This window comes from Neltuma alba, unplaced genomic scaffold (genome assembly GCF_004799145.2).
Source record: "Neltuma alba isolate B1F8T4 unplaced genomic scaffold, ASM479914v2 tig00005053_pilon, whole genome shotgun sequence".
Taxonomy (NCBI): Eukaryota; Viridiplantae; Streptophyta; class Magnoliopsida; order Fabales; family Fabaceae; genus Neltuma; species Neltuma alba.
This window is the reverse complement of record NW_021633961.1, coordinates 1-13,213: the sequence shown is the minus strand read 5'-3', so window position 1 is coordinate 13,213 and position 13,213 is coordinate 1. Positions and strand designations below refer to the sequence as shown.

The 13,213-nt window shown below is 35.5% G+C and overlaps 1 protein-coding gene across 1 annotated transcript; it reads left to right on the top strand.

Moving 5' to 3' along the window:
- The first annotated feature begins 1,137 nt into the window (after window positions 1–1,137).
- On the top strand, window positions 1,138–12,229 carry LOC114746548 (xaa-Pro dipeptidase-like). The gene is made up of 16 exons (XM_028934766.1): window positions 1,138–1,339; window positions 1,442–1,491; window positions 1,896–1,956; window positions 3,042–3,137; window positions 3,227–3,376; window positions 3,606–3,737; window positions 4,737–4,864; window positions 5,311–5,353; window positions 6,309–6,392; window positions 8,768–8,809; window positions 9,076–9,146; window positions 9,575–9,628; window positions 9,736–9,841; window positions 9,979–10,047; window positions 10,693–10,836; window positions 11,928–12,229. The coding sequence occupies exons 1-16, from the start codon at window positions 1,202–1,204 to the stop codon at window positions 12,060–12,062; spliced, it is 1,503 nt and encodes a 500-aa protein (XP_028790599.1). The 5' UTR covers window positions 1,138–1,201; the 3' UTR covers window positions 12,063–12,229.
- Window positions 12,230–13,213: the final 984 nt, after the last annotated feature.

Here is a 13,213-nt window from a genome sequence, read left to right as displayed (position 1 = left end):
CAGCTATTGCCCTCTCATGCTCGTTGCTCTCAGTCAGCCTCATACACTCCTCCTATCATTTAGTTCTTTTTTTTTTAAAAAAAAAAATTCCTCTTCTCATGTATTCTGGCCAAAATAGGCTATAGAAGAAAAAAGACAGGGGAGAACACATAGCTGTTTAGAGACAAAACCAACCTTAAATAAAATCCCAACAAGTACAGTTTCTAACAAGAAAATCATACTTAAACCGATTACATGCAATCAGATTAACTAGCTTAACCATACAAAACCAAGCTCGGATGAAATCCCAACAAGTACATCAGCTCAACTCCACATAACCAATAAAAATCAACAGCCAAATCGACCATTACGTGCAATCAACAATAGAGCCTAAGAAAGGTAGATCGGAGAGTGTATTGTACTAGGAGGCCAAGATATACACGGACAACTCATGTGCATTGCACAGACGCCGGCCACCACTGCTTCCAAGGGGAGACTGCAGATTCGATGTGCAAAGAGGTTTGGACAAGCGATGAAGGAGGCAGAGATGCTTGACTCACCAAACCCCACACAAGACTCACCTCATGCCAGCAAACAGACAGAAACGATGGTAGAGGAGCGATGGAGCTACAACGGTAGAGCTAACGGCACAAGCTCTGTCTAGCGGCGAAGTTTGAGTGTATGGGGAATGAGTGAAGTATGTGAAGGAGTGAGGAGAATACAACAGGAATAAATGAGGAGGAGTGAGGAAAAACTAATAATCTGACATGTAATTATTTTTCTAACGGTCCATAAGCACGATTTTGATTTGAAAAAACTCTCTCTCTTCAACTTATCAAAACGCACGAGTTAATCTGGCTTTTGGTCTTGAAATGAAATGGCCCAAAAGCTCTCCCAAAGAGAATCTCATTGTCCAAACGGGCTTATGCTCAAATTAAGTTACTTTTGGCCCCATAAACACTGATCCAAACAGGCAGAATGTTACTTGTGTGATGAAATTCTCCCTTTTAAGAAGATCAAATTTTTTTCATTTAATTTTGTTTTCCAGAAATTAATTTGATTTGCCAGCCACGACAAAATTAAGCTGAGGTGTTGTGTTTTTGATTGGGTAAACACTATTTTATTTTTCTCCCTAGCTGCTTTTGAAGCTTCAGGCTGCACTGCTGCCGCTCCAATCCGATATCTTATCACAGGGCGAGCTAAAAGGCATCGGAAGCCAAATATGGCGCCGTCTTCCGGCCTGTCGCCACCTCAAGTCCCGATGGAGCTCCACGTCAATAATCGAGATAAGCTCCTGAAATCACTTCGGCAGCACCTTTCTGAGTCTTCCCGTCCTCTTCATGGCTTCGTCCTTCTTCAGGTTTCTTCTTTCCTTAAGTGCATTTGTGGTAAACAGAAATGTCTAGTGCATACTCTCATATAGATGTAATTCTCTAACAAGTTCTATATATTTTTCGGCCAGGGTGGCGATGAGCAAACACGTTACGATACGGATCACCTCGAACTCTTCAGGTAGCTGATATATGATTTGGATTATGATTTTTCTCCTTGGAATTTTTAATTTCAAAGATAAATATTTAAATTCTAAGTTGAAGAGAATCGTCCGTGTTGTTCGATGCTATGTGCGTTAATTTAGTTATCTACTTAAATTTAATCTAAATCAAGTCAAAGCTTCGTTTTTTTGCCTATCTACTCTGTCGTGATCCATCTATATTTTCATTTACCCGGGGGAGACTGGAGCTGCCTGTAACAATGATAGGACCGGCAATTATACCATTATAATAAATCACCTTTAAACTTGTATATTTTTCTCGTGATCTTCTGCTACTGTTGTATGCATACCTCTTTCAGAATTATTGTGAGAAGTGCATAACTCTGTTTTAATAACCGTAAATTGATGGCTGCTTGGTTTGCAGGCAGGAGAGTTACTTTGCCTACTTGTTTGGAGTAAAGGAACCGGGGTTTTATGGAGCTATTGTTCGTTCCTTTCATTTCAATGATTGAGTTGTCTTTTAAATTGTTTCTCATCTTTCTCTTTCATGCATGCTTTCTTTTCTTTATTATGTCCTATATCATTTGAAGTTATCCTAAAATTTGTTCTTAGGTAACCCTACCTTGATCAATTTGCATTGAATACTTCACTTCACTTGTTTAGAAGCCGAAACTGCTCTTATGATTTAATATTCAATGGCATTTTCTTTGATAGGTTTATATCATGAGCACATGAATAGAGCAAAACTATGTTCCTAAACAATTCATGATTGTTTTATGTTAGCCCTTTTACAGATTTGGCAATTCAGTTGTTTCATATATGTTTACTGGCTAAAATCCAGGCTATATAATGTTTGGTGAGTTGTGGTCCACTGACTAAATGCTAAAAACATTAATGTGGAGGCAACGATTTCTTAAAGGCTATTCTAGCAGGTTGCTTGCTCTTCAAGTAGTACTGCTACCACCCTACTTAGACAACATACAAAATTAATTATATGATTCCATATTAGCTTCTAAAATCTGCTTTATTATCGTGTAACTAACTAAAATTTTGTTTGCGTGGGACCGAATTATTAAACTTGAATCTGGGTATAACTAAAAGTGGAATGGTAGAAATGGCCTCAGTTAAATTAGATAGTCAATTTAGTATCTCTGCTTGGGTCCTTGATTCCTTTCCAATTTTATAGGGGACGAAATCAATTCGCAACTTTCTGGTGAATCTTTCTTGTTTTTCTCCCCTTCAATTGGTAGCAATAATATTTATCTATGATTTAAGTTTGTATACTATCATTTCAATTTAAAGAAAACCATGAGTTACGGAATCTATTGTAGATGGTTATTGAGCATAAATTTAAAAAGGAACAGTATTCTGAGTATCGGTTTGATTTTACATCTGTGTGATTTTATATGCTCTGAATTCAAAGCAGTCTAGGAAAAATAGAGAGCAAAAGGGTCAGAAATCCATCAGTATTGTCCTGTCTGTAAATGTGTGCTGTTTGAATGCTTGGTTGTTAGTTCAAATTATATATCACTAACAAATCCTCAAATTTTATTTTCTTTATTTTATGAAGGATATTTCAACTGGAAAATCTATCCTGTTTGCTCCAAGGTTGCCTCAAGAATATGCTGTGTGGTTAGGAAAGATAAAGCCACTAAGTTATTTTAAGGTATTTGATTGAATAATTTGTTTGTAAGGGCTGACAAGATTCACATGTAAAGAATGTTTAGTGGCTAACATCTTTACATCCCTTTGCAGGAAAACTACATGGTTAGCATGGTATACTTTGTGGATGAAATTGCAAGAGTTTTGCAAGACCATTACCAGGGTTCGGGAAAGCCCCTACTGTTTCTCTTGCATGGGCTCAACACAGATAGCAATAACTTTTCTAAACCTGCAGAATTTGAGGTTGGTAAACTTGATTATAGTGATTGCTTTGGTCCATCCCTGAATGTACTTACATGTCTAACTGATTAGGACAGTGAATAGAATAGTTTTTGTATCTAGCATGTGTATTATTTCTGATTTGCAGTACCTTTTCTCATGTATTACATGTAATGGATCAATAATAACACTATCTTCTTTAGGAATCTCTTTCTTATAGGATTAATATATTTGTCATCTTGTTTCCTTTTAGGGTTTGGATGAATTTGAAAGGGATTTGGAAACCTTGCATCCTATATTGACTGAATGCCGTGTTATCAAGTCAGAGTTGGAGATTGCTCTAATTCAGTATGCCAATGATATCAGCTCTGAAGCTCATGTTGAGGTTACTTTTCCTAACATGTGTCATTATTGCTTATTACATGGATATATGTTCCATGAATTTATCTGCATGTGTTTTGCAGGCATTTAAGGGATTATTACAATAAAAATTGATCTTGCAAGTAGTTTCTGAAAGTTTAATTACCCTGGAGTTTTTCCGTGCTGGTTGTTTGTTTGTGAAGAATCTTATAGGTTCATGAATAAGGAGTTAATTTAAAATAACTAGAGGAAATAAGATTGTTTATCTCAATTTAAAAATGAATAACTTTTTTTTCTTCTTTGGGTATCTTCCCAATCTGAGGTAGCTGGTGTTGTCTATTAAAGGAAAAAAAAACTTTGTTATGTACTTTCAGGCTTTCACAAAATATCTTAGTCGTAGAATAAGAGTTGTTAATACTAAATCTACTGAAATACTCTATTGAGTTGGGAGAACCAACTTACTTAAATACTCCATTAAACATCTTTTATTACTCAATATGGGACTTAGTATCCCATAATATCAAGTTTCCATTGATTTACCTCCCATGCAAACACAGCAATACGCTAGATCTCCTATTGGTTACAACCCTCCATGGGGAGCCCTCTTTGAAACTGCTAACAATTTAGCTCTAGTACCAATTGATGGGTACCTAGTGGGAGGGGGTACCTTAAACCAACCCACTTAAATAGCCCATTTAGCACCCCATAATACTCAATGTAGGACTTAATATCTCATACTACCAACTTTCCATCAAAGACATTCTTTGCTGCAGAAAAGCAAATTATTTTTTTTCCTTATAATTTTTTCATAATTATTCCCCAAAGGACTATTTTCTGTTTCTTGCCTCCATTCATCTTTCTTTTCTTTTGCACTATGTATTTTATTGCATTAAATTAGTTAAATTTTAATTTTGCTTGGGAATATGTTCAATTTCTAGATCTGTAATCACAATATGGAAGTGGGTTTTGCTGTAGTTATGCATTCTTTGAAAATTCTTGTGTACTTTTTGCTTTAATAAACCAGGTTATGAGAAATACTAAAGTGGACATGAAGGAGTATCAGCTGGAAAGCATGTTTCTTCATCATACGTACATGTATGGTGGGTGTAGGCATTGCTCCTACACATGTATTTGTGCTACTGGTGACAATAGGTACGCTAGTTCGAAACTTTAAACATCATATGAATAATTCTGTGGAACCACTGTATTCTAGTAATCCTACTCAAGGTCCATCTATTATGGACTGTTGGTTGAAGATGCATAATCTAAATGGTCAACAATGTGGGTGTGCCAGAAAAATTGGTACCATGGGATCTTCTATTTGTCACAATAATATGGCCCTCAGGATATCTTGTCCAATTATAATTTAATATTTACGAATCTGTAAGACATTTCTTGGTGTCTTGCATCTGATATGTTGGTGCCATTTCATGATTGTCTGTTTGGCTTAAGCATGTTGAAAGATTCCATTTTTTTAATGAACATGTTTTTAATTCTGTACTACTAGGAATTATGCTATTATATTGCTTGTTCCTTTTAAATAGTTATAACATTTATCACGAGGATGGTTAGCTAACATTGATGTTGTATCAACACAGTGCTGTTCTTCATTATGGGCATGCAGCAGCTCCTAATGACAGGGTATGGTAGATTAGCTTTTCATTCGCCTTGAAGTTCATTATAATTTGTTTATTACGTCTACTGAAACTTGTATAGCATGATGTTGTGCTGGTCCTGCTGGTGTATGTTCCTCGTTCTTCCTCGATTTGTTGCTTGATGGAAATCCAAAACTGGGTTTGTATCGAATGCAAATATTCTGCTTTTTAGTGGGAGGAAAGGGGTGTTACAATGTTTAAACACTAGCACACAATGATAAGGGAAATAGCAGCTGAGAAAATAACACACACACTGAACTGCAATAACAGCAACAAAACACTCAAAAGCAAGAAAACAATGGAAGGAAAGAACCGCTCTAATAAAGGCTGGTGTTAGGGAGAGTATGAACCATCTCCTCCAATGCCACACTCTAGCTGTCATCCTTTATACGTCCCTTTTGCCTCAAATACTATCCCAGCATCCCCACTACCCAACAACGCTCATAACGCTGGGATTCTCATCTTTGCATTTCTTGCTAAGTTACAGGGTCCATTCAGTGATAAGGAAATTGAATTAATCAGCTATTCTCTTATGACTGGAGTTAATCTACGTTATAGGGTCCACCCTAAGTCTTGTCTTCATTTCATTCTTCACTAGGAAATGAGAATTTAATTCAGGAAGATGGGGAAAATTTTTTAAAAAGGGGATGAACATTTCTCATGAAAAAACAGAATACGCAAATGAATTATTTGGTGACTTTCCTAATCAACAGATTAAGCTTTGAAGGATGACTTCTTTTTCCCCTGGGTAGACATTGACGCATGGCTTTATTATTGTAAATGAGAGACAAAAATGAGATGAAGTTAGCTTCTGAATTGTCTGATTAATGTCGTTTACTATTAGAGATTGAATTTTTTAAGGTATCTTCTGAATTGTCTGATTACTGTCGTTTACTATCAAAGATTGAATTTTTTAAGTGAATTGTTTTTATTTTTTGTAGACTTTGAAAGACGGAGATATGGCACTTCTTGATATGGGAGCTGAATATCACTTTTACGGGTCTGACATAACATGTTCGTTTCCTGTGAGTATACCCATTGACAATCACATCTCGTCTTTCTTCTTAGTTCCCCCACCTTGCATGCAGTCACATTTGAAATCGAGGAGTTGAATCATTAGATTAGTACCTACCAAATTGTATCAGGCTTTACACATATTCTTGCTGCTCTTGGATGTACGGTTTAATCAACATTATTTTAACACCAACCTGGACTTGAATTCATTTTGAAAACAGAGATGATGAAAACGTGAGTAAAGGATGATTGTTCTGTGTAATGAACTTCACAGAGATTACATGACTATGGGTCCGTTTGGAATAGCTTATAAGTAGCTTATAAGCTACTTTTTAATAGTGATTTACGGAATACGAGGCAAATATGTGAAATGAGTTTTGTTTCGGCTTATGTGAAATGTGCTTATAGGAGATTTCTACCGCTCTACCAAACGGGGCCTATATATGCACAACTTGCGGGGTCAATCCCTGATCTATCTCCTACATATCAGTAAATATCATCTAACGGTCAACTAATAAAGATAAATAATTACCTTTCCTTTTTAATGCCTTCCATTCTAGGGATTCTATAGGTTCTTGTATATTATTTGGAATCTTAACCCTTCCAGGTTAGTGGTGAAAGTACAATATCTAGATGGTAGGGCATTGCAAGACAGAAATCTCTTATTTGTGATGGAGGATAGAACGAGTGGGATCTCAGAAAGCAATAGGTAAATCTAAATACGAAGGCTCACCATCAGAATCAAAAGGCTCATCAATAGTGTCAGTTTCCTGTTCTTTACTAGGATAGATGTCAAGCTCCACAGCTGGTTTGGACTTTTCTAGTGCTTTGGTGTCATGATGCTCATTCATTGATTTCTACTTTTGTGAGTAAAATTGAGCCCCTTTTCCAAATGTTTCATCTGCTTCTCCCCCTGAATTTGAATTTGCTTTTGTTCCTGGCATAAGAGATGGTGAATGAATGATAGGAAGTCAAGAAAAGTGGACTTGGCAAGTCAATTTTCAATGAACCAAATTAGAGATTCTCTATCCTAAATTGAAGAGTTGGGATATAAAGGAGTATTTTCAAGGTGATATCCATAGTGACAAATAATCATTCAGAAATAGGGTCATAACATTTATACCCCTTTTGTATCAGAGAGTAGCCAATGTAGGCACGTTTGGTGGCATGGGGTTCCATCTTGCTTCTTTGAGTTGAGTGGATTTGAACGAATCAGATACACCAGGATTTTGAGAGACACAGCAGATGCTAGGTGTGAATATGGAAAGATCTCTTGAAATTTGTGTAGATGAGTAACAAAAGATAATGCATGGCTTAGCAATCTGTTGATGAGATACATAACCGTAAGAATAACATCCCCCTGGTGGAAGTTGAGTAAATTAATATTGAACATCAAGGCTCTTGCAACTTTAAGAGTATGTCTATTTTTTTTTGCTTTACAGCACCATTTCGTTGAGGAGTGTGCCTGTAAGAGCTTTGATGTACAATGCCCTCCTCATTGAGAAAATCATTCGATTCACTGTTATAGAATTCAATACCATTTTTCACTTCTGCGTGCACCATGGAATTCATCAGCCACGACATAAGCACAGGATTTTCGGATTGCCACCATGCCCAAGCAGTAAACGTCATTTGACCTAGGTCTGTTGGCTTTTCTGGTGATGTACGCCATTTCCCCCTTTGCTTTGATGTTGAGCTGGGCAGCTCTAGCCCATTCGCGATAATTTTTGCCATTTAATTCCTCTGCTGTGAGTTGGAAGGAATTCTCCAGATTGGAACCAAATGGGTTTTGGTCTGGCCTGAACTAAATTTGTTGGTTACAATTGAATGATTTTTTGAGCTGTCTTCCGTGGATCAATATGCCAGTCCCTACTTGGAGCTAGGCTTTGATGCCATGAAAATAGAGATGGCGCATGAATTCTCAGCTCTATACATGTGGCTAGCATAAATTACAAATTCAATCCCTAATCTATCTCCTACAAATCAGCTAATATCCTCAAATGATAAACTAATAAAGATAAATAATTACAAGCGGTTCCATCACAATATAATCATCTGAATCTTCATCTCTTCATCACATTTGATTTGAGCATTCTAGATGTAAATAGGATTTGCATTTTTCTGGTATCTAGATAACAAGATATATATGCGCTATTACATGAGAAATGTATGATTGACTTGCCAGTTTGTACCAGATTCTGATGTGAAATAAAAGTGATATTATTGCCTTTTATCTGCAGTTAGTGTCTAAAATTAGTTGAAACTTGAAAGGTCAGAGAAAATCATGGTAGGGAAAGTGAAGTTGAATATTGCCCTTGTGATGATGGAGAGACCATTACTCCAGGGGAATGATCAAATTATGCTAAATTTTCAATTCTCCTTGCAGGTAAATGGAAAGTTTACAAGTGATCAATCCCTTATATATAATGTAAGTTCCTTTTACTGAAACTTCCTTTATCAAGTGTAATTCAAGGAGTGTTTTTACTCGAAGCGAACAGATAAGCAACTAAAAGGACGTTCAGCCTTTGAGTGCATTTCTCCAGTGCAAATCACTCAAATACTGTTTCCCATGCGGCCCCAACTAAATCCTGGGATGCACACGAATGTTGGGATGGCTCAGCTCAAATACCTTTTGTTTATCTTTTATAGCATTGGTTTCAACGCCTCTTATTTTTCACTTACTTTGTTCTTCAGGCTGTCCTTGATGCTCATAATGCTGTCATATCCGCAATGAAACCTGGAGTAAGCTGGGTTGATATGCACAAGTAGGAGTGTGAACTAATATTGTTTCCTTTGAGTAACTATAATTGTTTTCTGTTGACCAGAGAGTAGCTATACTTGTGCCTCGTGCTTTTTGTCAAGTTCTTAATAGTAGTCATAAAAATTGTTTATATTTGTTGATTTATTGGATATAAAAATATCATGTGGCTTAGCTGATGAGTTCGAATTTAATAGAATCATAACCTAGATGGTTTTGGCATGTGCATTAACATTTCTTTGATTAATTTTCGCCAGTATATATTGGTACACTAAAAATAACAATCCTGCGTGAGTTGATGAATTAACCTATATCAAATGGTCAGTTATTATTATATTTATAGGAAAATATCTAGATTATTTTTAATGATTTATTTCCATCTTCTGCCTAGTGATTTGCATTGACACTCATTCATTTCCTCTCTAAAATTTGTAGATTAGCAGAAAAAGTTATTCTGGAGTCACTGAAGAGAGGCGGCATTGTTATTGGGTAACATCTATTTTGTCCCTATCGTTTTCTTGTTGCAATTGCAATGTGTCAAAAACACAGCGATGATTTTCTGTGGTATAATAATTTGTGTCTGGTTTCCGGGATAGCAATGTTGATGATATGATGACCAAACGCTTGGGTGCTGTTTTTATGCCACATGGCCTGGGGCATTTCCTTGGTATTGACACACATGATCCTGGAGGCTATTTGAAGGTCTTAACAACATTTATGTGCAATTAAATTTAAAGCTCCCTCCTCCCTCTTTTTGTGTTTTATAAACGGCCATTTAATTATACGATGCTGCAAAATGGTTTTCACGTGATGTCTTAGAAAATTTGGCATATTTGCAGGGGTTGCAAAGGCCAAAGGAACCTGGATTGAAGTCCTTGCGTACAGTCCGACATCTCCAAGAAAGAATGGTTAGTTATGACTTTTTCAGTACAGAAATTCGAGTTCTCTTTCTTTGTGATGTCAGATCTCAGATGTCACATTCTACACTTCTCTGCCATTATCCCCCCGGGGGCGGCAGCGGGGAATGGCACCAGTATGATGCATCTAAAACTCTGAATCCCTTCATGAGAGTGGAGCTTACTTTTGTATTGAATAATCCAGTTGTGTCTCTCATCTGAATGTCATCGTAAGATGATTATGTCCATGTCATGTTTGGTATGGTGGAGCCATTTTTAAGAGAAATGGAAAGGGAGAGGGAGAGATAAAATGTTTCATACTTCCCTTATTGGAGAGAAGCACTAATTCCTTAAAATTTCAATCATTGTGTATCAAACAATTGAGATGGAGACTACTCTCTGGCTTCTCTTCTTGAATCTTACTTTACTCATACGAAGCATGACTTTTATAGGAGTCATATCATAAACTTCCATGGCTGTGGTGAAAGTTAAAATCAAAATAATTATTGCTATTTGTAAACCATTGGTTGTTTTGGTTAGCCTTGGTTCTTTTCATGTGATGCTCTGATGCTTCTTATTTCCTTAGTACTATTTACTATTGCAATGAAGAAATAAGAAAATGTTGACCGTAACCTTTCCCATCTTTTACACTTTCAGGTTATCACCGTGGAGCCTGGATGCTACTTCATTGATGCTTTGTTGCTTCCAGCCATGAGTAGCTCAGAAACTTCGAAGTTCTTCAACCAGCAAGCGATTGACAGATTTAAAGGTTTTGGTGGAGTTCGAATCGAAAGCGATGTGGTATTTTCATTTTCTTAACTTTCCTGAGGACTTTTTGCGTAGTTTTCATACTTTCTTACTCTGGCAAAAAAATAAAAATAAAAAATAAAAAATTCTAACGATCAGATCACATATCACATTCTAACCTAATTTAGAAAACTATCTACACGGAATTTTTCATTTAAAAGAAAATATAAACACATAGTTTGGAAAACATTACAATTTTCTTACGTTTAAAATTTTTTCATTTCAACAAGTAATAGTTAAATAGGGACATTATATTTTCTTTTTATATATTGATTATTTGTGAGACCTATATCATGTTATTTTCCTCATTGTCATTGATATTTGTCTTGGCATATTTATCTTTGAAGAGAAAACTTGGAACTTAAATATACATACATAATGTAATTTTGGCAATCAAATGAAAATGAGAGTATTTTAGTTCTGTTCTTGTAATTAACTGTTGTTATTAACACCATCGTTTCAAATTTAATGTTCACTTATTTTGAATTGATTGGGAAAAAAGGTTCATCAAACATGAGTTTCAATACCCAAATCTTTTCTTATCCTTTTTGTTTCTTTGGGAAAAAAAAGTTTTATCATCTTCTATGCAGTAATTTCACCCATTAAAATAGTTTAATGGTCGAGACGTTTGAAATTTTTTATTAAAAAAATCGGTGGTTAAAATTTTTTGTGTCAACAGTGGTTAAGTAATTGAAATACTTCTTCTGGTTTTAAATATAAGAGCTTAATAATTAAGCTACAGGGATTTTAAAAATAATCATTTTACCTAATTGTTAAAAAAAATGTGTTGGTTTTCTTAAAATACTTTTTGTAGCCAATTTTTATTGGAAATTACTCCATTAATGGAAAACCTTCTTACTATGCATGAGCAATAGAGTTTAGCAAAAAGAAATTATAAATTTTAAAGACAAAATAAATTGATTTCTTACATTTATAACCAAAACAGACTTTTTTTTAATTAGCTTTTATATTAAGACAGTAGGAAGTAATATAATGGTGCTCCATTTTTTTTTTTTCTGTTTTTTTCTCAGTGATACCTTGCTATTATATATTCTCACTTACCATTTGATACATGGTTTTCTCAGCTTGTTACTGCCGATGGTTGCAAGAATATGACCAGTTGTCCTCGAGAAATACCTGAAATTGAGGCGGTGATGTCGGGGGCACCATGGCCACTCAAGAACGCCTCTGCCAATGTGGGCAATGGTTTGAAGAGCTAATCTGTTGAGCTTCCTTCTGATAGATAACAGAATAAGTGGCCCTCTGTTTCCGAGTTCTGATTTGGAACCCATGTACTAAAATACTCCCCACAAACTTTATCAGTAATTATGATGTAGATCAGTTGATATTTAGCAGCAGTGATGTCAGAACGTAGCTGCATTTTTCATGCTGAGTGGCTGAATGGTATAGCCTATACAGGCTTGTAGTAGTTGGCACCTAAAAAAAAGAAAAAAAACACTTAATTAAATTAAACATTATAAAAAATCTATAGGTAGCAAGTTTTTAGGACTTGGAGTGAGATTAACCCCATAAAATAAAAAATAAAAATAGGCCAAGGAAATTTAAATGATAAAAGACAGAAATTGATTTCAACCCAAAAAAAAAAAAGAAATTGATTTTCCGCAAAATTACTTAATGTGGATGTGTATGTGATACAAAGGAGTAATTTAAAAAATATAAAGGTATGTTTGGCTCAATAAGAGGAAGGGGACGGGAGGGATTTTAATGGAGGAAAGAGTGCAAGGAGAGTGGAAGGATTTTAATAGTATTTTGTTTGGATTTATAAAAAAAAGGGGGGAGGGGAGGAGAGAAAATATTTTAATATGGATAATTTGCTCTTATTTTATTTAAGATATGTGTATAATGGTCACAACATGACAAAATATGGACATAATGGTCACAAACATGGGTAAAATATGGGCATAATGATCACAACATAGCAAAATATTGCCCTTTCCCTCTAAATTCTCTTAATTTTGGAAGGAAGGTTGTGGAGAGGAGGGAAGAGAAAATTTTAAAAAATTTTCCTTCCCCTCCTAAAATTTGTGTATTGCCAAACAAGGAGAAATGATTAAAATCTCTCCCTTCCTCCCCTCCCTCCCTCCTCCCAAATCCCTCATACCAAAAAGTATTTTAAAAAGAAGGGAAAAATACATAAGAGTAGAATTATTCATCTAAGGTTTTTGAAAATGGTTAAATTATTTCCAAGTTTTAAGGGGCTTGAGGGCAAAATGTTACAATTGTAAGAAAATTATCTTGTCCTCATATATGGGAATGGACTTATTTCGCGTGTTTTTGTCACTGCATGGGAGAGGGAAAATTGACAAGAAGAAAAGGAGCTTTATAACCATTTCCATCATCTCCGTTATTA